This window comes from Mustela erminea, chromosome 4, assembly GCF_009829155.1.
Source record: "Mustela erminea isolate mMusErm1 chromosome 4, mMusErm1.Pri, whole genome shotgun sequence".
Classification (NCBI taxonomy): Eukaryota; Metazoa; Chordata; class Mammalia; order Carnivora; family Mustelidae; genus Mustela; species Mustela erminea.
In genome coordinates, this window is record NC_045617.1 from 87,284,624 (window position 1) to 87,312,327 (window position 27,704).

At 49.6% G+C, this 27,704-nt stretch overlaps 1 protein-coding gene across 2 annotated transcripts in view; it reads right to left on the bottom strand.

The window, feature by feature from the left end:
• The window catches only part of LRFN2 (leucine rich repeat and fibronectin type III domain containing 2), a 174,848-nt gene that overhangs the window by 23,031 nt on the left and 124,113 nt on the right, over nucleotides 1–27,704 (bottom strand). The window contains exons 2-3 of one of the 2 annotated variants that reach the window (XM_032339852.1): nucleotides 16,355–17,779; nucleotides 11,240–11,397 (exon numbers count right to left, since the gene is read on the bottom strand). In XM_032339852.1, coding sequence (XP_032195743.1) covers nucleotides 11,313–11,397; nucleotides 16,355–17,754 — 1,485 coding nt within the window. In that variant the 5' untranslated portion in view covers nucleotides 17,755–17,779 and the 3' untranslated portion in view covers nucleotides 11,240–11,312. Of the gene's footprint in view, nucleotides 1–11,239; nucleotides 11,398–16,354; nucleotides 17,780–27,704 lie in introns of those variants that run through there. The other variant, XM_032339851.1, reaches the window with a different exon arrangement.

Below are 27,704 nucleotides of genomic sequence, written 5' to 3' on the forward strand. Positions count from 1 at the left end.
CTTGTCTCTATTTTCTTTCCTTTTCTCTCTCCTTTCCTTTCCTTTCCTTTCCTTTCTCTAAGCTCTACGCCCAACCTCAGGCTTGAACTCATGACACGGAGATCAAGAATCACATGCTCCACTCACTGTACCAGCCACAGATTGTTCAAAGCCCTGGCAGAACACCCCAGAGAAGCTACTTAACCTCTTTGAGCCTCAGTTTTCTCATTCGTAAAAGCAAGATAATAACAGGACCTTCGTCATTGAGATGTTGGAAGAACTGAATAAGCTAATAAATGGAAACCACTAGAATAGAATCTGGCACGTCATAATTTCTCCAAAAGGTTGGTTCTTATTATCATCATCATTACTGGAGAAGAAAAAAAAATCTGCATTTACTTGGCACTTTTGACCTAATTTCCATCAGTTGGTTTTGTGATTTATAATCCACTTACTTCTAACCAAAGATGTAAGATGACTTGCCACATGAAAACATAGGAGACAGGTACATTTACAAAACAACAACAACAACAACAACAACAAACAACAAAAAAACACAACTATTTTACGGCAGATTAGAGATCAGCAAGGAGGTTTGAGTTAAAGACCCTGGACCCCAGAATAGTTAGTTGTGCCAGGTAAGTAAGGCATGCCTACAGAGCCACTGGGCAACCCTGTGTCATTCTGTCCTGGGAAGAGCATGGGGGGTATGTGATGGCCTCAGAACAAAGTGAGAGGGACAGCTTTCTTGGGGGCATCCAGTCTGGGTGGGCCTGGGACCACAGGAGAAGAAAGGGCTGATCGTACTCCAGATGAGGGGTACCCCCAGCCCAGGAGGGGTGCTGCAGTCCACTTGGGGATGGCCAGACGACATCCAGCATACTGCCCACTGGACCCCACCCGTGCAGAGGGAGGGCACAGCTGGAGGCACTACCAGAGAATGTACCCGCCGCTCCCTTCCTGCTCCAGAGACAACCAGACCACCACCCTGTACCTGATATGCCTCCTGTGTCTCTTCACTGACCCGAGCTCTTATTTGACCTTCTGGGTCACCTCCTCCAGAAAGACCTCCCTGACCTTTCCAGGACCTGTCTGTTGCTTGCACAGCACTTATATTAGCCATAGTAACTGAGTCAGGTATTCCGTAAGTACCGAGTCCTTTAGGTCCGCCTCCATGGGAAATGAGAGCTGCAGGAGGGCAGGTGTGTCCTGATAAGCGGCCATTTCCTCTGTGAGTGGCCCAGACTTGACATTAGCTGCATAAAATAAAGACTGCTTTAATGACTAAAGGTGAGAGGCAAGAATGGAAGAAGGCAGGGAAGGAGGATATTGAAGCCAAAAAAAAAAAAAAAAATAGCATTCGGCAAGCCATGAGACTTATCTGCAAACATTAAATGGACCTATTTTGAAATCAGAATACATTTTACTTCTGATGAGGATGAAGGCAGAATGGAAGGGCAGGAAGTAAAGGCAGATGGAGTTGGGGGCTTGTAATAAGGAAAATCTTCTCAGCTAGAGCATCCAACGGTAGTTGGGGCTCTTGGGGGGGCGTGGACAGGGTAGTTTCTTGTATATGCAAGCTATTCCCATATGGGGCCAGTTAACATCCTAAGGGTGTGGAGGGGAGGGGAGGTGGGGTGATAGATGGGAGAAGTAGTGGGCATCATAAGGATTCACAAAGAAAGGAGAGAGCTGGCCTGGATGACCTTGAACTGTCCCTTTCTAACTCTGGACCTTCTTCAGTCTGTGCAAGTAGCAAGAACTAGGCCCATTTAAAGACAGAAGAACAGAATCCAAGAGAGTTGTGCCAAATAAATAGCTGGACGAGTCCCAAGACCTTGGCTTTCCCTCCTTCTCCCTGAGCTCTCTCAAGTCCTTGGCAATATGTCCATGCAGGGGAACTGGGCTTTGAGGTCACTTTGTGACCTCTCCCTGACCCCCTCCCACCTCCTGCTGCTGGGACCTCCACTGTGACCCCGCCTCTGGTCCATATCCTCTGTTGACCAGTCCTGGAGGAAACCACTGCAGCATCACCTAGGTTATGCCTATGGTAAGTGCAAAGAAGTGCATTTCTAATGGTGGAATTTCAGGCCCTTTGAAGGAAATATTTTTGGGTGGGGTCCTACTCGTAGGCCCATCTTAGACAGAATGTGTGTGTGGGGGGGAGGGTGGTTTGGGTCTAAATCTTGGCACCCATGCTTTCCTGGCAGCTCCCACCCACTCACTTTTGTTAGAGTAGAGCAGCTTTCTTCCAGCCCCTGCCAGAGGGAAAGGACTGCTGGGCACAAGCCTAGCCGACCCGGGAATTTTCAAAGTCTCGCTGTTTCACTCAGACCTTCTTTTGAGCGACAATCAAAGGCTGGGGGAGGAGCCCAAAGCAGCCTTGGGAAGCAGCCCTTGGCACCGGCTCACACACGGTGGCATTTTGACGGGTGGTAAAAATATCTCTCTGGCGTTCGGTGCCGGCTGCTGCCACCGCCTCAGCTTCCAAGATCCTGTCTCCTTGCCCAGGGCCTCCGCAGCCTCCCCACCTGGCCACACGCCCCGCAGGGGACAGAACCCAGGTCACCGAGCCCCAACCACCAGCTAGCCTCACATCTGCAACAGCCGCCTCCATCACTGCGGCCTGGCTCCGGCAAAAACTCGCTGAAGAGCCACTAGAGGAGGAGATTTATTATCAGAAATACTGCAGCACATGCCTAATGAGCTAATTAAACAAGAACATAAATAATTACTCCCTATCAGAGTGAGAGGGCTGGGGGTGGAGAGGGTGGGGGACGCTGACGGAGCTGGGACAGTGATGCTGGAGATGTCTGCTCTGCGGGTGGTGGGGGCAGATGGGGACTCCTCTCCTTTCCAGGCTGCTGCTGGGCCTCCGCGAGCCTCCCCAGCCCAGTAGAGGCAAGCTCATGAATTCTGCCAGAAGAACCATGACAGAGGGCTGCTTTGTTCCCTACCAGAGTATTTCTACTCACTCACTTGCCCACACCCTGATCTCCTTTCCCCATCGAAGGACACTGAGGACACCCATTTTATGGATGTGAACCTTAAGGGGCAGGGGGAGTCTTAAGACATAGCTAAGATCCCTGAGACCATCTTGTAACTGATCTTCCTGCTTCCTCCCCTGCCCCCTTGAGGTCTATTCTTCACCTAGCAGCCAGAATCTTCTTTCTTAATCACATGATGCCACTCTTCTGTATTCACCCCCCGACCTCCCCACCAGTGGCTCCCATCTCTTTCAACATAAAATCCAAGGCCTCACCATGGCCTAGGGGGCCCTACATGATCCAGCCCTCTCCAGTCTTGAAATCTCATTTACTGTCACTCTTCCTCCAGATACCCTGGAGTCCTTTCTGCTTCTCTAACAAGACTCCCAGGGCCTTTGCACATGCTATTTCCCCTGGCTGAGCTCTTTTTCTCATTCCATTCAGGTTTCTTTTCCAATGTCACTCCTTAGTGGGATCATCCCTGACTACCCATATAAAGCAGTAACCCCTCATTCTGTGTCCCTTTATACTAATTATTTTTCTTCCAAATGCACATGTTAATTTTTTTCTCCATCTCTTTCATAAGAATGTAAGGAATTTGCCTACTTTGTTCTAACCCTAGGTTCTTGATAGTTTACTCCAGAACAGATCTAGCTACACCAAAATCTAGTTACTGCAAGTCAAAGCATGGTTTGTGCCTAGACCATCCAGTTCCAAATCCAGAACTTTCTCTACCACAGGTCATTCCTTCCCAGGGAACTTGACCTGGTTCCCCACTGTCAAAAGGAGGAAGCCTGACTTTCAGGACAGGACAGAGCACTGGCTACAAGCTCCAGCTCCACCCCCTCCAAACTGGGGGGCCTCATAAGTCACATCACCTGCTATGGCTCTATAGTCCTTGTCTGTCAAATGGCAATGTCATACCTCCAGGGTTCATATGCCAATGAAAAGAACACACAGAATGCTTTTATAATAGTTAACTGGAGGTAACTGAAGGTAGTAAGGATTCAGTAAATACAGCTCTTTTGTGTGACGTTCAAGGACACCAACAGGCTGACCCCTCCCATCCTCTTTAAACAAACCTATTATTTTCCTAGACCAGACCGTCTTGAAATGTTGTCCCCAAAGTGATAGTATCAGCATCCCCGGGAGAATGTATTAGAACAGCGGATTGTCAGACTCTGCTCCAGACCAACTGAGTCAGAAACTCAGTAGGGTCCGGCATCCCTGTGCTAACAAGTGTGCCAGATGACTCGGATTCATGCTTAAGTTTGAGAACCTGCCCTAGAGACAGTTCCTCTTTTAGGTAGGCTCTGTGTGCCAGATTGAGTTGTTGGTCCTGTTTCTTCACTTTCCCAAAAGAAAATACCTCCACAGCCTTGCCATGGCCTGATGGTGGGTGAAGTACATGTCTTGCCCTCTGACTTTGAGCTTGGCCATCTAACTTGCTTTGGCCAATGGGATTTAAGTACATGTGATGCCACCACAAGCTTGGCATTTGGTTCTTTTGTTGGGCTTGCTCTCCCAGAGTGTGAGAAGAACACACTCTGAATAGCCATCGCCCCTAGCTGGGCTCCAGAATGAGATATGTAGGGAGGACCTAAACCACAGCCCAGCCCACTCTGTCCTGCCCAGCCCTGCCCAGTCCAGCCCAGCCCAGGCTACCCAAAACCAGTTGAACCCCAGCAAACCTGCAGACCCACAAATAAGAAAATGGAATGTTAGTGGTTGTAAGCCGCCTAGATTTTGAGGTTGCTTGTCACACAGCGTTACTGTGGCAGCAGCTGATTAATACACCAGCAGCCCTTATAAGTCCTTGACCAGGACTGAGCAATCTTGCCTCTGCTTCTGTCTTTACCGATTCCACCTAAAGCAGCTACACCTTCCCCTCTTCCCTCCAAATCCTACCTATTCCCCAGGACATGCCTTGCACTCCACTCCACCCATTTCCAGAAGCCCCACCTCCTAGAACACCACCCCCACCCCGCCATACCCAGGCGTGTGAATTCACTTCAGTTAGCTCATGAAAAAGCTCAAGTAGATAAAGCTCACCAAGCAATTCATTTAGAGTTTAACCTTTTAGGTGGCTAATTACCACGCAGAAAGGCCCCTAAACTTAGTACCATCACCAACTAATTACCATGTTACAAGGTTAAGTGTTTCGTAGCTCCCCATGACGTTTAATTTCCAAACACTTATCTCTTTTACAACGCAATACACGTCAGTTCCCACATCTGGATCAGGACTTCCACCCATAGCCTCAGCCCCACAGCCACAGACTGAGTCGGAGCCCATCTTTGGAGCCCACCCCAGCTAGAAATAGCTCCCCTTTGTAAATAGTTAATGAGCTGTTCATCCATATTGCACTTCTCCGTGGCCCTGCCTTCACCCTGGGCTGGCACACTGCAGTTTGTGGTTTGCGTGATTCTGCCCGCTCCCTCTCTGCCCCCACCACCTCAGCGACTTAGAAGATGATGGGCATTAATTTGACTTCATGTCCTGAACCCTTCTGTCCCCCATGGGGTGCCCATTTCCGTCACACATGCTCATGGCAGACCGTAGCCCTAATTGGCAAGAACTAAGACATCCCTCTTTGCTTTTCTCTGTCTCACTGTCTCCAGAGATGAGAAAAGAGCACTCAGAGAGAGGCAGAAAAACAGCCTGGATCATCTTTCCCAGGCTGGCCTCAGCTCCATGTTGGCTACTGGTTTCTGGGATTGTGTGGGCAGGTGCCAAGAAGAGTTAATGACACCAAAGCTTTCCTCCATACAACTCTGCAGTAGCTGTGTGCCTCCCTGTCTTCCTTGCCCCCTCCCAGCTTCCCCGCAGAGCCCTGGTTTTATTTGGGGCAGTGATATGCCTAACAGACGACTACCTTTGTCAGCCTCTGGCAGAGTCATGGGGTGGGACTTCTGGGGGGTAACCCATCCAGGAAGTGGTGCCTAATGATGTTCCATTTCCCCAGAAGCAGACCAAGAGACAAGGATTCTAATACCAGTAGTTTATCTGGGAGGTGGGCCCAGAACTGTCCAGTCAGGAGACCGGGAAGGATGTCCTTACAGGGGGCCCACTAAGTAGGGTTCCACTGTGGGCAATAGGGGCTCAATCCCACTTGGGCCCTCTTGGAGGCAGCACAGAACAAGCCTCAGTTATCCTTCTCCCCCATCATCCAAGGAAGAGGAAACTGGCGTATGAATCCTCCAACTCCCAGTTTCGGAGGCTTGGTGAGGCTCCTGGGGATGGCAGGTTCCCTGCACGTCCACCTGTGCTGCTGCAGAGTCCCCAGGCAGAAGCGTCAGTGAGAACAGAAGACATGAGCCATGTGGTAAGGATTTTGCCATTGACCTTCAGAAGGAGCCTCAGTCCTTGAAGGCCATGGAACTCCCATACCAGCCTTGAACTACGTCCAGCTAGGATTCTGCTACATGACAGAAAAACAAAACAAAAAACAACCCTCTAAATTTGATGAATTCACTATAGTCCTATCTCTGCCACTAGAAGCACTTGGCATTCTATGAAGATGCTCTTTGTCACACTGATATCTCCTTCCATTTCACTGCCACCTAGTAAGTTAGGTAGGACCCTTACTATCCCCATTCTGTAGAGAGGAAGCCTGAGGCTCAGAGCAGGAAAGATAAGAGCCCATGTCTGGGGTCCCTGAGTCCGTCCTTCTATTCATCCCTCAGGCTCAAACAAGGGGCAAGAACAAATGACTCCAGCACCTGCAGTGTGCAAGGTGCTTTACTTGCCTGTGCCTACTTTATCTTTTGGGAGATAACCCCATTCTAAGGGATTTTTATTTCAATGTTAAGGTGGAAGCAAAGTCTCCAAGAGGTGAGATGAGCAGGTCTGGCTTCTCCCTGTACCGGAAGTTCAGAGACCAGCCCGCGCTCCTCCTGCGCCGTGGGATGCACAGCGGCTCGGCCCACTAGGGCCGCCCACACATCTGATTTCACTGGCATGTGGCATGATGCTGAATGCACGTCAGAGTCACTGGGGGAGCTTTAAAAACACTGACGCTTGGGCGCCACCCCAAGCTGACTCAGAATCCCTCCGAAGGAAGATACAACTCCCCAAAAGATTTCAGCGTGCAGCCAGGATCAGGGAGCACTGGGGAGGTGGAAAACTGGGGCTTGGGGTCAGGGTGCCTGGGTGTCACACCTTCCGCACCCCTGGTGCTTCTTGAAAGGAGGTGGCTGCTGTGAACTGACCTGGGCAAGTTGTCAGATAAGGGTTTGATGGCATTATGATGACCGTCCCCACCTGCACTGACCCCAGCACCACGCATTCCTCCCAGCTGAGGCCCTCCCTCTGGGAACCTTCTTTAGTGTTTTCCTGGTGTGAAATAAATGATATCCCCACTTCCACCCACGGACTAACCAAAGGTATAATAAAATTAACAAGGGGCTGGTTCTCAGTTCTTCCTTACCAACGAGGGGAAAAGTCACATTTCAGAAGCAAGGCAGACCAGATATACACTATAATCCCTTTACTCTTGCTAATTATTTCTATCTTCGGAGATGTCTCCAGCCAGAGCTTTTTGAAAATGAAGAGGGAATGACAAGTAGAGAAATTAGTCACCTCTGAGCAGATGCCCTGGAGGTTTTTGAATTTGAGCAGTGTCATCTTCTTGTGCAGAGAAGGAAAGGAAGGATGAGAAAGGTAGTGATATGATTTGAAATGCTCTTGGAAGGCACCCCTGAAAAATGTCTTCCCTATGCAGAAGTGTGTTGGGAGATTTGAAATTCCACCATTAGAGATTCATTCTTTTGGGTCTTCCCAATTGAACTATAAAAATTTCTGAAAGGGTTTGCATCTTGTGCCTTGATCTCTTAAAACCCTATTAGATCATTTTCCAAGTTTATTGCTCTCTTGGAATATGGCCTTAAAGACTGGAGCCATAAGAGGCAGTTTGAAGAAGAGGGCCAAGAAGAGGGGCAAGACGGGAAAGCAGGCAGGCTCCTAGTAACAGTAAGTACTTATATGTGTTCAGCGTCGCACACTTGACTATGAAAGATGTGTTTTCAAATACATGACTTCATTTAGTCTGCACCACGATCCCAGGAAATATGCAGAGAGGAATCTCTGCTCCCATTTACAGAGGAGAGCATGGAGACCAAGAGCAATGAAATGAGTTGCTCATGGTCCCTGGACTAGCACATGGTAGAGGTGGAGTGTAAACTGAGGTTCTGGAAGTGCTAGCTTCTTCCCTATCTTTTCTATATTAATGGGTGTACATTGTGCCTAGCTTTAAAAAACAAACAAACAAACATTTCCCAGCCTCCCTTAGAGAAAGGTATGGTCAGTGAGATGTGCGCAGATATTATTGGCCAGGGCTTCTGGGAACTTCCTTTTGTCCTGTTGGTCTCTACTTTTCATCTTTCCTGTTGTGTATAGAAGGGAGATGTGATAGCTAGAGCTTCAGCAGCCATTTTGCACCATAAGGTGACCTTAAGGACAGAAACTGTGCTGAGGATGGCAGGGTAGCAAGCTAGAAGGAGCTAGGCCCCTGGTGGCTATGCTGTCCAGAAAACCAGACCTAAACTCTCTTCCACTGTACTTCTTTTACATGAGAGATGTATAAACACTAATGAGATTAAGTCGTTGAGTTTTCTGTTCATCCTAATTGCCACTCTGGACTTCTTACTCCAGACTTGTTTTCCTCTGGGATGCCTCTAACAACTAAGTTATTTCACAATGGCTTACTGGTACCACACAGAAATCCTCATCTTGCCTTGATTTTTGGCTAGCTGGCCCCAGGAGGCTATTTCTGAGTGGGATCCAAGGTTCTCACTGGCCCTCCTGTTCCATCCACTCCCCCTCAACACTTCTAGGCCCTAGAAATGCAGGCAACAACTAAAGCTGCGAGAAACAATCCAGCAGGCTCCCAGTGATTTACCCCACCCTTCTCAGAAGGAGAAGTTACAGTTCGTGCTCCTTGTCCCAAGTCTATAGCCTTAGCCAAAAAACCATGGGCCGTTAGTGAGATGTGCGCCACAGCATGGTACCTGGCACTGAACATAGGAGACCTCTGTATTTTGGGGAATCTTGGGAAATCTACTCAATTCGTGGGATAATTAGTTTCATCATCTATAAAATGAGCCTTATATTTGTCCTGTCCATCCCTCCCTTGTGGATGTCAGGTTTCAGTAATTTAATAGTGTGAAAGAAATTTAGAAACATATAAAATCCAAGGCAGGCTGATTTTGATTTTGGCTCTAACCAGCAAGCTGCTGGGGAAACTTCCCTTGACCCATCCACCCGTTTCCTCCTTCACATCTTTTTCTTCCTTTGCCTGTGGGAGCTCAATCAATACTTTCAGTAGAAGATGGAGTGTCTGGGGAAGCGTCCCCAGGACAGTGGGTCCTGTACCTGGGCTCCCCCTCCCTCTAGGAAACAATTGTCCCTACCAATTTCTCTCCATATCCATGAAGTCTCAGGTTCATTAGTAAATTCCCCTCCATCCCATGGTGGAGATGGCTGTCTTTTCATGACAAGAGATAGATCTCCACTTAAGTGTTGACTGATAAGATCCTGATGGGGTGGGACCTGACCAAACTGTGCCTCTTATCCGTTCCTGAGATGGAAGGCAGAGCAACAGCAGAAGGTGCCCCCCTCCTTAGCACTTCAAAATTCAGTGGGGTCGTCCAGTCTTCCCAGGATGGGGGATGCTGTGATGTCTGACATTCATGAAGAAGACAACATGGAAAGGGGGGCCTGCAGACCCCTGCAGACCCTGCAGGAGTGGGACATGGAATGGCTGTTATCATCCCCCAACTTCAGTGTGTCTCCTCATAATCCATCACTTGCCCTACTTATGGACGACCACAGCATAATAAGCAAGGGAAAGGCAAGACTGCATCCTGGCTAATTCCACACTGTGCTTTAGAAGCACGCTTACTGTTCCCCTAGCCCTCCTGGGGACGGTTCCAACATCATGCCTAGTGACAGATGTTCTTGATGACTCTTGGAGACAAGTGTTTGTGAATGTCACTTGGGCTGATAATGACATGCAGGTCACTTAACTTTCCATGTCACACCAGGGATGAGCCTGAGCCGGGACGGGTTGCTGTCTTCTCCAGGCGGAAGGGAGGCCCCCCGTTTTCTGACTCCTCTTCTCCCACCCTCCCTCTTCCCCTTGTGACCCCTCCTTGCTCTGACACTGTCCTCATTAATGCCGGCCACTTACTGAAAGGACAGGCTCTGGGGCAGAGAGATGGGAGAGTTGGTCCTCACCAGTCACGTGGGAAACATGCCAGGCCCCTGCAGGGCTCAGCCATGTGTAAGCAGGGAGGACAAATGCCTTGGAGGTCAGCAAGTACCATTAGATAATTAGGAGCTAATTATCTGATAAAAGAGCAAGACCCTATTTCATAGTCAAATTCAAATCCTGAGTTATCCATGATTTGGGGTTACCTATGGCTGCTTTCCCCTTCCTGGTATGTGAAATAGAACCTGATGTTTTCAGAAACTGCTCACAGCTCCCCATGGCCCCAGATGTAGATCAATGATGACCTCTTGATGATTCATGTCCTGTTCTGGTTGGACAATCTGAGCCCCTTCCAAAGTCCCTGTCTGTGACCTTAGGGCCCTGGAGCTCAAACCTCTATGACAGAGGGCACCCTAACTCTGGGAGGTAAGATGTTAGATTATCAGACCCAGCTGGTAAAAGCAGGTGGATTTAGCAAGAGTAATAACTGTATTGCCTCAATCATGAGATTATAAAGGTCTTGCACAGAATAAGAGACCATCAGGGCTGGGATCATGTAAGCCAAATGTTTCCATATCTGCCTAAAGTCAGGCTGCCCCCTCAGTGTCCCTGTTCAACCAAGTTCGGCTTCAACCTTTCCGGCATGGGCAACTCACTACTTTGTGGAAGCTCTTACTTATTCTGCTGTTGGGCAGCCCTGATGCTCATTTCCATTCTGTTAAGTACATCGAGCATTGACCCAGTAGCTGTGGTGGGCCAGGACTTACTAGGAGCTGGGAGTACAAAGATGAGTACTCATGGAAAGCACATGCTGGAGAGAAAGAAAGATACAAAACCAAATTTCACGGCCACATGGAGAATAATGACAGAGGTATGTAAGGCTGTTGCTGTTGGACCTTTCCCTTGTAATGAGCTGATGCCCACTTTCATATGTGCATGTGTTCATGTGTTTTCCGCTCTTCTGCTCCTAAACTTTTTGAATAAGTTAAGGGAGGTAGGTCTTCTTTTCTGAGTCACCTCATCTCCAAGTTAACCTTCCTCCATCTCCCATGAGCTTCCAGAATCCCATTCTCATCAGTTGATCTCTGGACACACTGCAGTTAGTAAAATGACTCTTAAGACCACGCCGTCCTGTATCAAACATTCCACGGCTCTGCTCCAGCTGGCTTGAATGATTCAGTGGTTAGAATCAGAATCTCACACGAGCTGAGCATTTTCCTCCTGTTAACACAACCAAAAATGATCGGAGTCTCAGCAGTTCCATCACTTTGTAGGTGTAATGGCCTTGAGATCAATGAAAACTCAGAGCCTAGGCCACACAAAACTCCAGTCAAGCCGGATTTCCCCCACCTTGTGCTTGTTCAGTTGAGTCCTTGAACCAGAGGGAAGGGAATACACATTTTCTGTGTCATTATCCACGACAATAGGAAAATGAATCGAGCAGCACAGAAACGGGGACAGAAGCAGAGGAAGCACAAGGCAGAGGCTTCCTTGTGCGTTCACATCAGTGTATCAGTCTGGTTCCATGACCAGTTTCAAGTGCATTTCACCAGCACGCATTTCTCCATTTTGTCCCAAACACAAAGTGAGATTTTGTCAAATGTCCTGTAAAATTGTAATAAGCTCTGTTTATGGTAGTGAGTCACAGCCAGTGGAAACTCCTAGGACATTTTCCAAGGGTACTTAGCATCCCCCAAGATTCGGATCCTCTTCCCCATGGGGACCCATGGGGGTGGGATCCAGTGGAGAATCGCTGTAGGAGGAGGATGCCCACAGAGAGGTGCTGCCCTCAAGAATGATGGGGAGACATGCCTGTCTGAGCCGCGGTGTCCACAGTGTCTCCTGAAGACAGATCAGCAATGGGGCAGGATTTTCTCCTTGTGAACCCATGCTGGGCCCTGGCAATCAGCATTCTTTTCTGAGGGCTTACCACCATCTGTTGTGAAATCCTTTCTAGAATTTGGCAGGGACTCCATGCCCAGCCTAGCATCCTATGCTTTACTCAGTCTATTCTTGGAAAAGCAGAATATCCGCCCTTTTCCCATCTGAGGCGCTTCTCTTTCTGTCCGTGCTGCCTCAGGACCACGCCCACAGCTCGGGAACCTCATCTACCCCTTCCTTTACTCTGGGACTGGACCCTGGGGGCCTGGGGACCAGGACCCACCCACATTCTTCTATTCCTTCTCAGTAGTATAGGTCTTGCCCTTCCTGGATTGCCTGGATCCTAACTCTGTCTCCGCTCCTTGCCCCTGTAACACACCCTGGACAAGCTTCTTAAATGGAAAGTGGAATAAGCATAGCTCTCCCCTCTCGGGCATAGTAAACACTAAATGAGTTGGTCCGCATAAAGCCCTTGCTATAATAGTGCCCAGCTCGAGGAAGCTCTTAGCGCAAATACGCGCCCTCCCTGCTGTCCCTGCGCTCCCAGCCCCGAGGGCGGGGGCCCATCCGAAATGGCCAGGCGGGCCTGTACGCTCCCGTCTAGTCTCACTGCAAACTCCTTCCCATCCAGCAGGCTGTTGTCATTTTTCCTTTTTGCTACCAACACGGATTCAAAAGCCCCGTTGGGCTGCCTTTGGCTCACTCCGCACAGCGCACACGCCTCCTCCTCTTCCGCTCTGGGCCTTTCTTCCCTTCTTGTGTACACTTTCAGGCTCAACTCTGCGCATGTCAGAAGCCACTGTGCAGCCCCAGTTCATTTTCTAAAAGTTCCGTTGCCTATTTCGGTGCCCTGTATCTCTAGAGCCAGAGTCGCTGTCGGGGCGCTGGGCGGCTCCACCACAGAGCTGGGTCTAGGCGCGGACTCCAGAAGGCCTGGGTTCAAATCCCGCCTGCTTCTTTCTGGGGGAGAGCTTTCTGGTTCTCTGGGCCATTTCTACTTCAGACTCTGCGCTTGAGCGACGGGTCAGATGCAGTAAGCCGGCAAAGACGGTGACCCGCCATCGCCGTTCCCGCCATCTGCTTAGTCTCACTCTGAACGTTTTCTCTAAGATTTTGGAACTCAGACTGAATTGTGTATTTAACCCTCCTCTTCCGTTTCCTCCCCCAAGCTCGGCAGGCAAGATAATGGTCTTCCTCTCACCATCACTATTACTTTTACTAATAATAATGATAATGATGCGTGTACCTCCAACACGAGCTGCGCACTCACAGTATTGAGCTTCTGAGCTCTGTCTCCTACTGTCCCTGTGACGGCCCTCAGAGGAAGTCAGCAGGGTTTGCTTTTGTTTTTGTGTTTGAATTATTATTATTTTTTTTAATTCCAAGGTTTCTGATGCTCTCATTTCATTTACTTTCATGAACCTAGTGTCTCCAGGTTCTGAACCACCGAATGTAAGTCGCTGGAATTCTGTCTTGAGAGACATCAGGAGCCAAACTCCAGCCCCTCCTATGCCCCAGGCTGGGTTTCTGGGGCCCCCAGGGAGGGGCACCATTTAGGCATGCTGCTATCTGAACACCAACAGCCCTGCTTGCCCCATCACCCACTGCACTGTCTTCCCTCCGCCCTTTGCCTGTGCGAGCCTCAGAACAGGTAGCATTTCACTTTTACACTTTTTATCAAAGTCAAGACCATATAATAAATTCACAATTGAAGAAATATACTTATTTCCCAAAGGTCAACCTCACAAGTTATCAGAGAAATGCAAATTAAAACAAGTTCCATTTCTCACCTATAAAATTGGCAGAGATGAACTTGATTATATATTCAGTCATTGGCAAAGGTGTGGTCGAAATGGGCGCTGTCGCCTTCCACCGGTGTGGGGGGGGGTCAGTAAATATTTACATGCAATGTATAAAGATTATAATTTACTCATTAAACCAGTAATTCAACCCTTAGAAAAATAAGCTAAGGAAATCACTGAACTTGCACAGATATATTTAGGTACAATGATCCATCGAGGCGTTACTTCCAATGTTCAAAATGAGAAACAACCTAAATGTTCAACAGTAGAAGACTGGTACAGAAATTGTGGTGCAGAGAAGTGAAAAACATTTTACTACCATGGGAACTAAGCAAGCTATAATGTGCAAAGAATTAAGAAATACAAACTAGACTGACCATAAATATTGTTCTGAATTGAAATAAAACTGAGAAGCCAAATACCTCTGATAAACTTTGGTGAGGTTACAGATAATTCTTATTTCTCTCTTTGTCATTTTCTTTCCTTTTTTTTTTTTTTTTTTAAGATTTATTTATTTGTTGGTCAAGGCAGAGGGAGAAGTAGAGAGAATCCCAAGTAGACTCTGCTCTGAGCACAAAGCTGGACACAGGGCTCGATCTCACGACCCTGAAATCATGACCTGAGCCAATACCAAGAGCTGGACACTTAACAAACTGAGCCACCTAGATGCCCCTCTCTTTGTCATTTTCTTTACTTTCCAAATTTTCTACAGTGACTATTACTTTTATAATTAGAAAAATACATACATGTATATTTAGGCTTAATGATATATCTATAGATCTCTTTATATGTGTGTGTGTGCAAACATTTAATTTAGGTTTTAATGCTGCTTTATGTACATCTGGAGAGGCGAAGCTGCTCTCCAGACAAACCAAACGTATGCCAGACCAGGGAAGTGCCCTGGTTTCCACCGGTTTCCATGATGCACCCCAGTCTCAGGGACTCCATTTGTGGAATGAATGCCTTCCTTATGAGCTCTTCTCCCTCACACATTTCCACCCAGAGACTCACCAGCTGAGATCAGAGCCAGAAGAACTCTCAGTGCTCTTGACTGCTCCTGCACCAGGGACCCTTTGTGTGTCTATGAAGCCTATGGGATCACTTCTCAGAATAATCATTTTGAGTGCATAAAAAAGGGGCACTTGGGTGCTCAATCGGCTAAGCGTCTGACTCTGGATTTCAGCTCAGGTCATGATCTCAGGATCATTAGCTCAAACCCCGCATCAGACCCCGCATGGAGCTGGCCTAAGATTCTCTCTCTCCCTCTCTCTGGACCCAACTTACTCTCCAGTACCCTCTCTCTCCCTCTGAAAAAATAAAATAAAATAAAAGCATAAAAGAAAAAAGAGGATTTCCAAAGAAACCAGGCATTTCTTGAGCGTGAGATTCTTGGCCATGTGCTTCATGTTTACCGCAAACTGAAGCTGGCTGAGACAGGAACTCATCCGGGTGGGAGCCTGGACCCTGGGGCCTGGAGCTATCACTCTGTGAGCTCCTCCCTCTGAAAGACGGAGGTGATTCTGGGGCCGCTTTTTAGTCTTAACCTCCCTCTCTACCAGGCCCAGGAAATGACCCCTTGGTCCTCACCATAAATTTACAAGGTCAACATCATTATCTCTGTTTTCAGATAAAGGAGATTGGTGCCCAGAGATGCCAGCATGGGGTTGGGGGGGGTTGGACAGGATGACCCCACCTGTAATATCCAGGCTTCTGTGACCTGCTTTTGCCAATCAGAGCTCATCCAGGCTCCTGTGGCACTGGCTGGGAGTGGAACAAAAGGACGCTCTCCTCCCTGGAGGGCTGCTCAGACGGAAGAGACTGTGTGTGTGTGGGGCGGGGGGAGACCAACCAGAAGAAAGTAGAGCTTAGGGAAGGTAAGAAAGTCTAAAAACACAGGATGTTGTGGGAAGGCCTTTGATCTGGCTGAGCTTGGAGCAGCTTCCTGACTTTAATACTACATGAGCCAACACCCTACCTCTCCCTTTCCCCTTTCTCTTTCTTCAGTCAGTTTGGATTGGGTTCCATCACCTGCAATCAAGTGTCCAGACTAAGGTACACATTGTCTCCATTATACAGGTGGGGACAAACAGGCAGGCCGGGAGAATTAAATGACTATCAAGTGGCAGGGCTGTGATCCCAATTCTACTCTTCCTGACCTTAAGCTTGAAGCATGGCTACATGCACGTCCAGGTGAAGGCCAGATCCACTCTTTGCAGGCTCATGGCCACATGCCCACCTGCCAGAGCCACGCCCCGGGGGGCTTGGTCCTCCTATATACACATCTGTTGGGGCTACCCACAGAGTTCCTTTCTTCCTACACTTGAGTCGATGTGCTTTCCATGTCCTCTTACCTGCACCGTGGGCACAGCTCACCCTACGACTTCCCCAGGCACCTCTGGGAGAAGGGGCATGGGTTGGAAAAGTTCAAAACCCTCCCCAGTGCCTCCTCCTTCCCCAGCCATACAGTTCCCTGCCCCGCGGCCACCCCGGCTCACCTGTAGATCAGTACCTCATCGTCAGAGCAATTGTACTGGAGCTGGTACATCTTCACGCGGGGCGCTGACTTGCTGACTGACCACTTGACCAGGGCCGAGGTGGTCGTCACATCGGACACAAGCACAGCACGTTCCGGGGGGCTTTTGGGAGGCTCCCCGCCCCCACTGCCTCCACCTCCCCTGCTGGTCTTGCTGGAGCCCGTGATGTCCGAAAGGCGGGACTTAGGGGGAGCGGTACGGCTGGTGCTGTTGCTGAGGTGTGGCAGCTGGACGATGGAGACCTCTACCATGGCTGTGGCCTCCCCAGCAGCGTTGGCTGCGATGCAGGTGAAGGCGCCGCTGTCCTGAGACGTGGTGATAAAGATGTCCAGGGTGCCATTGTCATACACAGCGGTCCTTGAGGAGTTCCCCACCAGGCGGTCATCGGGGGCAACCCAGTGGATGAGGGGGCTGGGGTCCCCAATGGCCTTGCACTTGAGTGTGGCCGCTTGGCCCTCCAGAACCAGCAGCTTGTGTGTGTGCTGGGTGATGAGAGGTGGCTCGCACACAAACTCCTCCTCACGCACATGCCAGAAGTAGCGGCCCTTGAGGCCCCCCGGGGAGCCGCAGGTCTCCAGGTCATCGTCCCGTTCCAGCCTCCGCAGCCAGAGCAGCTCGCAATTGCAGTGAAGCGGGTTCCCCCCAAAACTGAAGGACAAGGGTGGAGCAAAGGGCGTGGCGGTCAAGGCAGAGGCCTGGGAGCGGGCAAAGATGGGGTCTGGGGGCAGCTTCTGCAGCCGGTTGGACGTGAGATCGAGGCGAGCCAGCTTCTGCAGGTCAGCAAAGGTGCCCTCGGCGATGTGGTCCAGCAGGTTGTGGTCCAGGCTCAGCTGGTGGAGGTTGACCATGCGCCGCACGGAGCCCCAGGGCAGGCCATGGAGGTTGTTGTAGGAGAGGTCCAGGTCTTCCAGTGTGAGCAGGAAGTCCTCGAAGGCCTCATCGGCAATGCCACCCAGCTGGTTGTTGTTCACAATGAGGTGCTGCAGGTTGACCAGGCCCCGCAGGGTGTCCTCCCCAAGGCTGGGCAGCCGGTTGCTGTCGAGGTGCAGAGAACGGAGGCTCTCGAGGTCCAGGAAGGAGAAGGGCTGGATGTGGCTGATGGTGTTCCTTGACAGGGTCAGGTCCACCAGCCCCGTCATGTTGGCGAAGTCCTGGCGGCCAATGTGGATGATGAAGTTGCCACCCAGACGCAGCTCCACTGTCCGCCGGTCAATGTCAGGAGGCACGAAGAGCAGCCCCTTGGAAGGGCAGAGGGTCCCCAGTGACTCAGACAGGTTCTGGCAGACGCAGTACTTGGGGCAGGCGTCGACCACGGCAAACGCCATGCCAAACGCCAGCAGGCCACCAAGCAGGGTCTCCATGGTCTGGTCACTCAGGCTGTGGTGCCTGGAAGGGAGGGACACAGGGTCAGGGTTAAGAGGAAACTTTCTAATGCCCTACCAGGGCTTCACCTGTCACCCTAACCCCTGCCTTTTGGAGCAGCAGAGAAGGGCCTGTGCTCCTGTAAGGTCTTATCTCTTCTGTCAATCGATCCCGCTAATATAGTTCTATTTCTTTTTTTTTTTTTTTTTTTTTTTGCCTTAGCTCTTATCACCTTCTAACAGACTATGTAATTTGCTTATTAACTATGTTTATGGAATATTTCCTATCTCCCCCACTGGAATGTCAGCTCTACAATGGAAGGTTCTTTTGTCTGTTTTGTTAATTGCTATATCCCACACATCTAGCACAGTGCCCAGAACACAGTAGGTGCTCCATAAATGTGTTGAATGAATGGAGGGATGATTCCATACCAGTGGTTCATCTGATAATCATCAGATTCGAAAAGTGTGTTCTGAATGTATTTTGAAGCACTTTGACTTGGCCTGAAATCAAACTGGACCAACATTCATAAGGAACAAGGACATGGACAAGGAGAGAGCTGGCCCCCTGGAGATGTCAGGGTAATTAGGGAAGTAGGTAAGTTTCCGCATGGACAATCTACATGGTGGATAAAGCTTCGGGAGTTCAGGGAAGTGGAGAAGGGGGTGAGGCTGGAAGCAAAGGCATGAACTTCTTCTGAGCACCCTGTATGTGCCGGGTCCTCTGCCCAGACCTCCATGCACATCATCTCATTTGGGCTTTGGGAACGGCTTTCACAAGGAAGGGCTTATCTGTGTATGTAGATGAGGACTCGTCCACCCTGAACCGCCTCCTTCCAGTGTTCACTCAAAAGTCACCTTCTCCCCGAGGCCCCACCCCAATGGTGCATGTCCCTCTTTCCTGCTTTGTGTTCACTTCTGGGAACTCATCGTGATCTACCTTACTGTATATTTGTTTCATCTTGTGTATTGCTTGTCTTCTATACTGGCAACAAAACCCCAGGATGAGGAGACTTGTTTTTATTCACCACCACATACTCAGGGCATGAGGCTCTGGCTTGTACCTAGTTGGTGCTTTTGCATGAATGGATATCTAGGGAAGGGAGGAATGGACTCTGGCTCAGGTCTTTGTGCCTCCGAATCTTACAGTTTTCTCACTATTCCATGTTGTACTAACTTAGTTCTATTTATGTGGTGCTAAAAACATCAATGGGGTTGGACGTTTGAGAATCCTGCACACCGGTTGGGTGGCTTCTCTCAGAACAACGTGCTGCCGAGGAAGGCCTTCTGAGGCCACGGAGTTGGGGACGCGCTGCCTGCTTTTTCTTGCTCTTGCAAAAGCTCTGTATGCATTAGCAAGTACAGAAGGGTTGAGGAATTCTGCCGCAGTAAAGAAAATGGATTAGTGTTTAATTCTGCATTGCTTCCCTCCTTTTAAGCTAAAGATATTCCTTTTTAGAAGCAGCCATCGTTAATATCTGGAGGAAGTAGGGCTCCAGAGCTCCCAGTTTGAGAAGCACAAGTGCAGAAAAAAAACACCTGGCAGATTTAAAAGGATATAAAGCAAATTTAAAAACTTATTCCAATCAGATACGACTTTATGGTGAAGATACGAATTGCATTATTGCATCTTTCAGGGTAAATCCCCCACCTAAGACCCCTTACTGTCAGAGACTAAATCTGTATTGCATCTGGATAAAGTGTTGTTTCTGATCAGCCCTGTCCGATAGAAAGATGATTACTAGCCATTAAATGTAACTTAAATTTTTCTCATGGGCATATAAAAAGGGAAAGAAGTGAAATAAATTTTAATGTATTTTATTTAAACCACTATATTCAAAATATTGCTTTCACATGTAAGCAATACATACAATTATCAATGAGATATTTAACATTCTTTTATTCATACTAAGTCTTCAAAATTGGGTATGTCTTTAACACTGAGAGCACATTTCAAGTGCTCCTTGGTCATATGTGGCTATCGGGTATCCTATTGGACAGCACTGTGGAGCAGGTGGTGGCTAATTACAGTGGAGGGCCAAGTCTAGCCTGCCACCTGTTTTTGGAAATAAAGTTTTATTAGAACACGGCCGTGCTCATTTATTTGCATATCGTCTACAGATATGGCGTGTATGTGTGTGTTTGTGTGTGTGTGCGCGCTACAGTGGCAAAAGGGAGTAGTTACAGCAGATATCATGTGACTGCCAAAGCCAAAAGTATTTACTGTCTTGCCCTTTCTGGAAAAAGTTTACTAACCTCTGTTGTGGTGGATTTTTTTCCCCCTCTTTATCTTCATTACAATCACCGTCATTAAAAGCCCTTGCCAATGTGCCTAATTCTACACAGTAATGCTCTGGGCTCTTCTGAGCCACAACCCACCCTGCCAATCCTTGTTCTCACAGCCCGGAGGGGTCCTGGCCACCCTGACCTAGGTCCTACCAGGAATATCCAACCCAGAGGTGTCCACATGCGGAAGCTTTCTGCCTGCCACTGTCTCTGTGCTCAAAGGCGCTCAGGTCTTTCAGGTCCTTACTTAGCTGGGACCCTGGCAAAACAAACAGGAATCTTCTCCATCTGCATTGACCCTCTTCTTATTTTTTTTTTTTTAGCATAAGGACACATTTTTGCAAGGGGCTGGCCATGCCACTACTCAGGTTTATTTATCTCTTACCACTCTCCGTTCCGTTGCTTTTCACCTCCCAGCGAGGCTCAGCATCTCTCACTTATAAACGCAATGCTCAATCTTCCTCCAAGACTGCCAACACACTCTGGTCTCTTGCTGGCCTCGCTCCCTCCCTCCACTCCTGCCTGGCCAAGTTCCTCTTCTCCCCCCACATCTTGATGGCTTCCACATCACCTACTCCAGGAAGCCTCCGCACAACCTGGACCAAATTCAGCTCTGCTGCTGTTTTGTCCCTTATTCTATACTTGTCCTACAGAGTGCTCACTGCGCTTTTAATTATAATGCCTTCCTTTTGTATCTATCTGCCTTCTTAGACTGTAAACGCCAAAAGGCAGAGAACTTAGCTACCCTGTCCGCCCCTCACTGTATCCCCAGGGCCTAGCACCACACCCAACTTCTAGCAAGTGCCCAGTAAATATCAATTAAATGAAAATGAAGTAGTAACTGAGCCAAGGGAGTTTCTGGCATTGTCACTGAGTTTCTGAGGCCTGTATTAACCCTGTTCAGGGTTCATTTGGTTGATCAGCTGAGAAAACCACTTTATGGAGAGGTGTGGTCACGGCAAAAAAACTTCAGAAGCATCTTCTGTCAAGTATCAGCTGCCCTTCCCAGCATGACTCACTCTGGTCCTACAGTCAGGAAGTCCCTGTTCCTCTGGCTACTGCATCTTCTTAAGTAGAAGTGAACGGTGTTCCCTCTACCTACTGGGGATCAAGGGATGTCCCTCCCTAGTTAAGTGGGAGGCAGCCGTGCGTGTGCATATGTGTGTGTGGTGCGTATGTGTCCGGGGCGGGGGTTACGATGCTGAAAGCCTAGGGCCCCGAGAGAAAGTCATCCTCCTTACAACTCTCGCCTAAACACTGAAGTGACCAAAGGCCAAGATGCACATCCAGCATTTTCACATCATGCTGCACAAGGAAATGGGAGGGCTTATCAAGTTCCTAGGAGCCCAGGGCCAAACATGCTTGTGGCCTGAGCTCTCTGTGGTTTGTCCCTCCAGATCCTCCCCCAGCCTCTCCCGCTGGGAATGCTAGCCGTCTGGGCTGCATCAGCGCACGGTGGGCAGACTGCCCCATCCTACAGCATCCTCTGGGGCTGGCTGTCCTCCGTCCAGTCACCCGCCCTCTGCTCGAGGGCAGCAGCGACAGCAAGCAGGGAAGCCTGGGACACTCCAGGGTGCACACCCTGCGCGGGGCTCATTGTTTCAAACAGTTTTGTCCTTGGAAATTGCTTTTTTAAAGTTTGTTAAGGATTAACAGACGTCTAATGAATTCAAAGCTGTGACATAATAAAACTGGGTAAATATATTTTAAGTCATCAGCATGGAAGATTACTGACAGAGAAGTGACTATTGAATCTTAATTAAAATTGTATTCTGAGAACTGTCACTTAATATATGACTCTCACAACCAAACAAAAAGCAGCTTAAAGCCCAGGTTGGGAGGGAGGCAAGGGGAACGTGTAGGTGCGCATAATTAGTGCACGCCCAGAGTGGGGGCTCCCTCTCCTGAGCAGGGAGTTGAGCTGGAAGGGGCAACTCGGTTCTCCTAAATATGTCTGATGGGGGAGGTGGCAGAGAGGAGCAAGGAGAGGTGGAGATTAGGAATAGAGGTCCAGTCTCAGGAACAAAGGAGTGGATGAAAGCAGGCAGGAGGGGCTCCGGGATTATTTGTGGGCAAAGCTGAGAGAGGTCCATAGGGATCAGAAGCGAGGCTGTGAAATGGATGCTGGTATCAAATGTCAACATCAGCCTTCATGCAAAGGAATCCATCTGCAGAGGAGTAAGAGCTCGTCTGCTCAGAATGTCTATGAGCCTGGGCTAGGGGAAGGGAAGGGAGGGGGCTGCCTGGAGAGGCAGGCAGAGGATCCCGGAGAGGAGGATAAACACTCTTCCCTGGATCTGCGGTGCTCACAAGAACCTGCGTGTCTCTAAGCAGAAACAGTGTCTCTTCCCTCTCTGGGTTTCTTCAGGTGATTTCCCAGATGCTCTGCGAGGTGATAGCTGCCCCTGGTCCATAAGGTACTCGTGTGCAGTTAGGAACAGGTGCCCCTGCAGGGCATTTGGAGGGCCCCTTCGTTGGACAGCCTTGCACAGTAAACAACATACCCTCCCATACCTTGTGACCTTGAGCATTGCTATCCCCATTTCAACCACTAGAAAATGAAGTTCAAAGAGGTTTGGACCAGCCCAAGGTCTCCCAATTACCCAGAGAACTGTGACTCTCTGGCTCTAGGCTGTCCTTGGAGGAAAGCAGACACCCCTCCCCCCCACCCAACCCCACAGCCCAGAGGCTTCCACGTGCGTGGTGTACAGGGAGGAAGTGGCTGCTGCCACCATGGGATTCTTCATAACCTGTGACGGCCAAGCTGTTTGACTAAATTTGGGCACTTGCATTTCCTGCTTAGGGATGTTGTTCTCAGAAGCAGGGGCCTAACTGGCTCAGAAAGACCCACCTGTCAGGCCTCACGGTGGTGATCCACACACACACACACACACACACACACACACACACACACACAGGCACACGTGCACACACACACACACGCATGCACACACACACTTAAATATACTGGCAATAAATATAGCGTGTGGAACTAGGGCTGATGGTTTGTAATCGGAGTCTCCAGATGGGATTTTATATTTAAAACAAAGGGGAAAAAGAAAGGCAAGGACCGAAAGCAGAAAACTAATGGACATGGCGGCAGAAAAGGAAAGTTCCCGTTCGTTGCCTCCATGGTGAGACCACAGACTTTCCTCCCCACTCCCTCCAGCCCCTGGGCCCTGCCTCCCTGTCAGAAGCACCTCGAGTTGTTCCAGACAGAAGAGGCAACATTCAGCAGATGGCTGGCACGATATATGTGATATCTCTCCACCCTGATTTCCATTTAAAAGATACCTTAGCAACCAGCCAAGGAGCCACCCGCCCCTAGAGCCTGTAAATCAAGTAAGATGCCTGTCTCGGCTTCAGGTAAAAAGAAATGGCCCCTCCAGGGTGCTCCCAGCCAGGAAAGTGTGAATTAATAAAAGTGGGAGGGGTTCAGATCTGTCAGGAGAGGCGGCTGCCTGCGCCTTCTTTCCAGACTTGCCCTCCTGGAGCCCTTGCTGCTCCCCATAAGTCAGACCACTCAAGGCGAGCCCTGGAGGGACCGGTTCTGGAGCCAGGGGATAGGGAAAGGAAACTTCCAGACAAGAGCTGAGGGGGCTGCTTTTCTGGTCTTGGAGTTGGCAGGTGGGGGCCCTGCCCCCAGCCCTGTGTTTGGCTCCAGGGCGAGGCTTCTGGCCCTTTCAGCCCCATCTCCAGTACCTCCACCAACCAGGTCCCCTCAGGATGTAACAGACTGGTGCTCCTTCTAGGGATAAGAAAATGAATTAACACAAGACAGCTGATTTCTCCAGCTCCCTGTCAGATGGTGCCCTGTAGGCAGATCCTTCTAGAACCTTCAGAAAAAAGAAGGGAGCAACCCTCATGAGTCTGTGCTGGAGAGAGAGAGAGCCTGAGACCTCAGTGTTCCCAGTCTGATGGGAGAGGCCCAGCCTCTTGACCTCAAGTATCTCCTATGTTGATGTTGGAGTCACAACTTCTCCTTTGAAAGGGGTAGCAAAAGAGAGGGAGGTGAGAGAGAAAGAGAGAGAGAGGGGAAGCTGAATCCCCAAGGGAGCCCCTTCTCCTCCGAGAGTTTCTTGGCTACAGAAGACACTCACACAGAGCAGGCAAGAACATTCTCTGTGCCAGCACACAGAACAAAACCGTGGAGGCAGAGGCCACATCTTGAATCCCTAAACTTTGGCATAAACTTGTTTAAAACAGGGGTCTAAGACAGCATGGGCAACAGGTTAAAAAAAAAAAAAGGGGTGGGTGGGTGGGTGGGGGGATAATGCCGAAAACATCAAAAGGGCAGAATGAGCCCATTTACGCTCTGTTTAAACTTCTATTGTGCAAGATAAGCAGTTGTTATTGTAAATAAGTTATTAAGCTCAGAGCTGCTTCCTCTCTGTTCTCAGTGACAGCATTAGGCCTCTGTGTTAATGCATCCATGATAGGTTTTATTGTGCTGCAGTGTAATTATGTGTTTTGCTCTCTCCTACCCCATTCACCTGGGAACCCCTTCTTGGCAGGGACTGTATTTTGTTCAGCTCTGAATCCCCAGTAGCAAACTCGGTACCTGGCACTGAGGAGGCATCGGAGACATGTCTGATGAGAAAACGAATGAGCGACTGACAGAAAATGAGTGCTCTCGCGTGACCAGTTGTAGCCCTTGGCACCTTTGCCACCCTGCGCATGCTGACTTGTAGGGGGAACACGCTCGCCCTTGTCTGGGGCAGGCCAGGCATGCTGGAGAAGCAGTGCCCTAGACAGCAGGCCCAACCAGAGCTTCCCCAGGAGAGGGAATGGAGGATAAGTACCTCAACTCCCTCCCGCAACTGGTGAGATCACTCTGAGGCACGGTCTTCAGTCTCCTGGAGGTCTCCGGTGACAGTGAGCCCAATGGCCTTTGCAGTCCTCTGCTTCTCACACCCCACATTGGCTTGGCTGTCTTCCCTTCCCCACCCTCACTCCTCTTCCCGCAAGACCTACAATCACCCGCCAAATAAACCACTTCTACTCAGATCCTTGTTTCAAGTCCACTTCTGGGGAATCCAGCTCAAGGCCCACTTCTTCATTATAACTTTCATTGTGTGAGGTACCCACCGAGGTTGGGCCACTGTGGAAATGCCCCACATGTGGAAATTAAAAAATGATATGAAAACCACACACATTCTCATCAGTGACAAAAACAAAACAAAACAAAACAAAACCTAGCAGCTCTGGGAAGGAAGGAGACCTGAGTTCCCACACAAAGGATTGGTTGCAAGAGTTGAATGGCAATTGTTTTCCATCCAATGTATTCACCACCAGGGCCGTGGAGCACTCCCCCTCTTGTCTCAAGACAGCTGTGAGCCAGTGTGTGAGTGAGTATGACTGAGGGAGACCCATGGGCACACACATGTGGAGTGCCGATACCAGGGTTGCAAAGTGAATGGAAAGGTGTGTGTGTGTGTGAAGAAGCAGGCACGTCTGACTGATCATGCGCCTGGAGGAGCCTCCTGTGTGAGTGAGGGGGTGTTTTGTGAATGGAGGTGAGTGAGCAAGTGAGTGAGTGAGTGAACGGGTTGTGTTGGTCTGAATGGAGGGCTGTGAGGGAGAAGGGGGGCCTGGTTTTACGAATGGGGGCCTGGATGTGAATGAGGCTGCCCGTGAGCCGATGGTGTGTGAGGAGGGGAGAGGGAACAAGCTTGTTTGTTCGGCTTTGATGGAAACAAATGCTGTTTTGCTGCCGTGTTGTCAACTACAGATGCATTAATCTCCATGGTTGCCTGTGATCTGTCCCTGCTTAGGGGACACAGACAGCCCACGGGACTGGCAGCTCTCAGCATCAGTTTAAGCCTTGACCTTCCTCCCTGTCCCTGTCTGTTAGCCTCTATTCCAGCCCTTAGGTGAGTGTGTGGGAGCTCTGGTTTCACACAGAGAGATCTTTGCTTTGATTTAGTCACAACTTTCAAGATTCCTTCTCTAAAATGCCCCCTGCCCCCATTTCGAGCACCTTTTGGATGCTATCACCTGGAGCCTCAAGCAAGCATCCTGCTCCAGAAGCCAGGTGGACCACTCCATTTGTACCTCAGAGGGAGAATGTGGAGGGTATGGATACATAGGGAGGCATTTCCAGTCACCAGGACCTCTCCAGTACCTTCTCCCTTGTCCAAAGTCTCCCCCAACACCCACAACAGATTCATGTCGAAGAACTCAGTTCTTGCCATCTGAACCCTTCCCTGCTCGAAATCACAGAGCACCCCTGGGTTCACTGACTCAAAAGCACCCTGCCTCCAAGCACCCTGACTGTTCCTTGGGCCCCACGTTCAGGGGGTAACCTCAGTGTGTGGTCCTCTCTGGGACTGGGCTAATGAAAGGAGCAGTGGGGTGGATAATTCAAAACGGCAGATAATCCAAAACTCATTTCCATTTGGCTAGGGAAGGTTCACACTATGATTTACTCTCCTCATTATGTTTGGCTCAGGCTAAAATTAAAATTGGCTTTTCTTCTTCAAGCCATCCAGGCTACAGGGTAGGCATGACTAGAGAGCATTAAAGTTTACTCCAGCTGGAGAACATAATATAGGGTCGATATCTCACTAGGATATCAGACTTGAAGGTCACTGGAGATAGGAGTTAAATCTCTCTCCTCAGACTGGGGCTCCCTGAGGGCAGGGCTGTGTCTCCCCCTTCAAACTGGGGCTCCCTGAGGGTAAAACTGTGTCTCCCTCAAACTGTCCTCCCCGAAGACAGGACTATGTCTCCCCCTCAGACCGGGGTTCCCTGAGGCCAGGGCTATGGCTCCCCTTTAGACTGGAGCTCCCTGAGGGTAGGGCTGTGTCTTTCCTCAGAATGGGGCTCCCTGAGGCAGGGCTGTGTCTCCCCTCAGACTGGGGTTCCCTGAGGCAGGACTGTATCTCCTCCCTGAGACTGGGGTTCTCTAAGGGCAGGGCTGTATCTCCCCCCTCCAAGCAGGGCTCCATGTGGACAGGGCTGTGTCTAATCCCTATATGGCCAGCATCTGCCCGCAGTACTCCCTCTGGAACTGGGAGCTAGCGTTACCAGTGTCCTTCTGCTCCCTCTCCTCACCCCACTCTTAGGGTCCCCACGAGGGCCGGTCCTCCCAGAAGTGGCCCGTCCAGCAGGTAGGCAGAGGGTTTCAGCTGAGCAGCCCGGGGTGGGATATCATTAAAGTTCCCAGGCTGCTCTGGGAAGGAGGTGGTCTCATTACAAAGGCCTACAGTTATTATCCTGCCCTGTTATTATGTGTTTGCTAGGACATCAAGCATGGCATATTTAATCTTGGGCTCCTAATAACACCTCTGATTATTAAAACAGAAAGAATTTAGACAATCAAATTGGCTTCTTGATGGGAGTTATTTTTGCCTGTTTCATCTCGCCTGTTTGTGGTTGTGGGCCCAGGGCTGCTCACCGCAAGGTGGGACGTGGGCATAAAGAACCCCGTGTTGCACCTCCAAGGTCTGTCTGGTCTTTCCTTGGCCCTGGAACAGAATCCTCCTCAGCTAATGGCCAACCTAGACTTACAAGGTGACATACAAAAGCAAGAGGACTAATCAGTCGTGGCTACGTTTGCTGTTTGATAACCCTCACAGATTCCCTAGCAGACATAAGGCATAAGAAAAAGCCATAAAAGAAAAAAAAAGGCTTCCTCCCACTTTGTAATAAGCAAATGAACA